This window comes from Galeopterus variegatus, unplaced genomic scaffold (genome assembly GCF_000696425.1).
Source record: "Galeopterus variegatus unplaced genomic scaffold, G_variegatus-3.0.2 Scaffold1418, whole genome shotgun sequence".
Classification (NCBI taxonomy): domain Eukaryota; kingdom Metazoa; phylum Chordata; class Mammalia; order Dermoptera; family Cynocephalidae; genus Galeopterus; species Galeopterus variegatus.
The window spans coordinates 326107-329522 of NW_007727529.1; the positions used below are offsets into that span (position 1 = coordinate 326107).

At 36.0% G+C, this 3416-nt stretch overlaps 1 protein-coding gene across 1 annotated transcript in view; it reads left to right on the forward strand.

Moving 5' to 3' along the window:
* Positions 1–3416, forward strand: part of FREM2 (FRAS1 related extracellular matrix protein 2) — a 230825-nt gene that overhangs the window by 8104 nt on the left and 219305 nt on the right. Inside the window, exon 2 of the mRNA XM_008576888.1 lies at positions 2385–2474. Coding sequence (XP_008575110.1) covers positions 2385–2474 — 90 coding nt within the window. The remainder of the gene's footprint in view (positions 1–2384; positions 2475–3416) is intronic.

The following is a 3416-nucleotide window of genomic DNA, read 5'->3' on the forward strand; positions in this document are numbered from 1 at the left end:
TCTCTACAATAAATACATGATGATATGTTATGTGAGATAATTTGTAAATCATTTTCAGGAGAGCAGAAATTTCTCCAAAGAGTTTGAACTAGGTGTAGTTACCAGGCATGTTAATGGACTTAGAATATTTTTTAAAAAAGGAAAAAAAAGTGGAATAATTGTGTAGATAAAGTGAAACAAATTTAATGCATGTTTAACAATCAAAAGCAAATCTACTTAATTTTTAAATATTTGCTTAAAGAAGATAACATTTTGGCTATTACGTTATCTTACTAATTCTTGCGCGCCTTAAGAAAGCTAATGTTTCTATATATTTATAATATGTTTATGTTATTTTAAGAGGTACCTGTAGAATAACAGCGTTATGATCGAAGTCTTTACTTATTTGAGATTTTTAAAATGTCTCTTTTTTGAACCAGGAATTATTAACTAGCTATAAGGAAAATGAAAAGGGTATTAGTATGCTCCAGCTAATCAATATTGCATGCCCAGACTTGGAGGGGAAATTTGCCACTTGAGTGTCATATAATTGCATTCGGTTCTCTTTACCTTAAAGAAAAAAGTTCCTAAAAATCAGTTTCAATGTGGTGATTTATTTCAATGAAACTAATTCCTAAATACTATATTTTTGCTTAAGAAAACATTGACACAGTTCTTGGGACTAATAAACAGTTTTTTCTTTTCTTCTACTAAAGCCTTTAGATTTTCTTATAAAATTTAAGAAGGGATGGGAGCATTGGAAAGGGTTTTCCCCTCAAGGCCAGAGGTTGTTGTCCCTGTGGTAGGACGTGCTGTCAGCAGAGTTCACTTGATTCCTTACTGACAAAGTGAAGGTTATAAAAGTTAAGAGTTGTAAGAGTAAACAGGCAAAGAGCTGTGCAGGAGCTTCGCCCCTTACTCTACAGAAGCATCATACATGCAGAGGTAGAGATGCAAGTGTGGTCTACCAGCCCACTTCGCACTTGCATTTTAAAATAAGAAACATTTGAGTCTTTATGGATTATAAGACGCCGAGCCAAGCACTCTGGGGAGTGAAGATGGAAAAAAAAATCCCAGAAGTTTTCAAACTACTAAAAATCATAGCCATATAGAAATATGGGAGATTACAACAGAGAAAGAAAATGCTGTGGGAAAACAAAACATTTTGGACTTATTTCACCTCCTAGTACCTGTTTTAGCAAGAAGGTACCATTAACTATAAAACCAGATTTTACCCTTCCCAGGTGTTCCTGGTTTTAAGTGAGTCACCTTTCAAAACTGTATGATCCAGGGTAGAGCACACATTTGACATCTGTAAAGTGGAGCTATGGAAATTCATGGAGTAATTTGCTGAGCCTAATACCCCGCCTCACTTGAGATTATTCTTTCATAAGGTCATTGTCTTATATATAATGCCTTTGAACTCCATAGCATGAACTTGGTAGAGCTTTTAGGAGATGTAAAAGCCACAGAACACACAGTAGGCAAATAAATATTACACACCATTGTTGAAACAATTTTTAGCTGTGGTCTTGATTTTACGTAGCCTTAGAGACTCCCTAATGGCTCAGATCAAATAATGATCGACTGTGAGTATCACAGAACAGAATGATATTTTTTTATTATGTTGTCTCTGTGGCATCATCAAGGAGAGGTACTGGTAAAGTGGATGAATAAATTTTAACAATTCTGTCTTAATAATAAAAACGAATCTATGCAAGTGAATTTGATAGAATAGGAAGCAACGTAAGGAACATTTCTGAGGTGGTGTAACTTTCTGCTATGAATAAAGATTTTCAGTTTCATTAGATTTTTTGTTGTTGTTGTTCTAAGTTCTCTCTGATATAGAGTCATGATAATTATTTCAATCTGTGCAACTTTTAAAAAATATTTTCTTGATTTTTTTCTTTCATATTTTGTGGAGTTTAAAAACAACCTGCTATGCCACATAAGGCAAGAAAACTAAGCCAGAGTGGACAAAGCCTCTTTCCTCTGATGGCCAGTCCTACAGGGAGGCAAAGAATGTGATTTCAAGAGTGCCAGGAAATCTGCCATCCCTCAAAATATCTTCCTTTCCACCTGTCATGGTGTTTAACATTCCATATTTAGATAGTCACTTCTTTGGTGCATGAACATGCAAATACCACTGGGAGGGGCAACACCTTGCTATTATTATAACCTAACTCTTGCTCTCTGTTTATGTGTGTAATGATCAGATTTCCATGGGACAGCTGAAATCAAGGGACTTAGAGATCTGAGAAATAAGATAGCACTGTTTCCCTTAGGAGGAGAAGGGGATCTAAACATGATAACAGAAAAGTAGTAGCCAGTAGGATTTACCCTAAGTAATGAGTCATCAATTTTGCTCTAGTAATTAATCATATTGTTTTTTGGTTATTTTCTAGCTGACATTGATGACATGAAAATATGCTATGTCTTAAGAGAAGGGGCTAATGCCACAAGTGATATATTCCATTTTGCAGTTGAAGATGGTGGTAAGTGGTCCAGTCTCCTGGCAGTGAAAACAAGGAGAGGGACTTTTCTTGATTATTATTTGACACATTATTATTAGGAATTTTTATCAACTATAATTTTATGTTCACCTGGATTTATATTGAGTCAATTTTTGGTATTTGCTGTAGAAAATTCTACAGTCTCAAGCTGACACAATCGTCTTCTATAATGACTATTAATACGTGTTCTAGTTATTTTATTTTTGTCTTATGATTTGTAAAGCACAAAAGAGATAGATCTATATAAATACGATCTCCATGTCCAGTTGTTCAGATTAGCCTGTGTGAGGTGGTCTGCTATAGGTGACAAGACGATGTTGAGATCCAGCCCCAGCTGCACACACAGCCCATGTGCCCACCCTCGTGTGTCTGCCCAGAGGGGGTGCCTTTTTCCAATTTGCATATGCACCCTCTGTGGACTAATGCTGGTGAATAATGTGTTGCATTCACTAAGAAACCAGTGCTAAACAAATGTCTGTTTTATCTCACCAATCTCAGCATGTCTAATGATTTTCTTAGTTTGGAGGATTTTGTGACCAATTTAGCTAAAAATTTTCCTTGGCAAAGTCTGAAGAGTACTGCCAAGACTGGGATATGACTTGTGATCTAAGAGTCCTGGCAATATTATTTCATTGTTCCCTCCAAACCAATTGCCACTAATACTTTTTCAGCTCCTGACCACTTCTCTTCCTAACCCTGTAGGCTGGGAGAAAACTGGCCATGTCTAGATTGATCATAAAGATGTTTTTGTTCTTGTACGTTCGCATGAGAAGCAAAAGAACTGCACCAAGTACATGCGTTATGTGAACAGAACACAGGAAGTGAGGGCACATGTGAGAGAGGAAAGAAAGAGCAGAGAAATGATCCAGACTCAGTCTTCTGTTTCCTTATGATTTTTTTTAAAGGCATAGTTTTATGTCATCT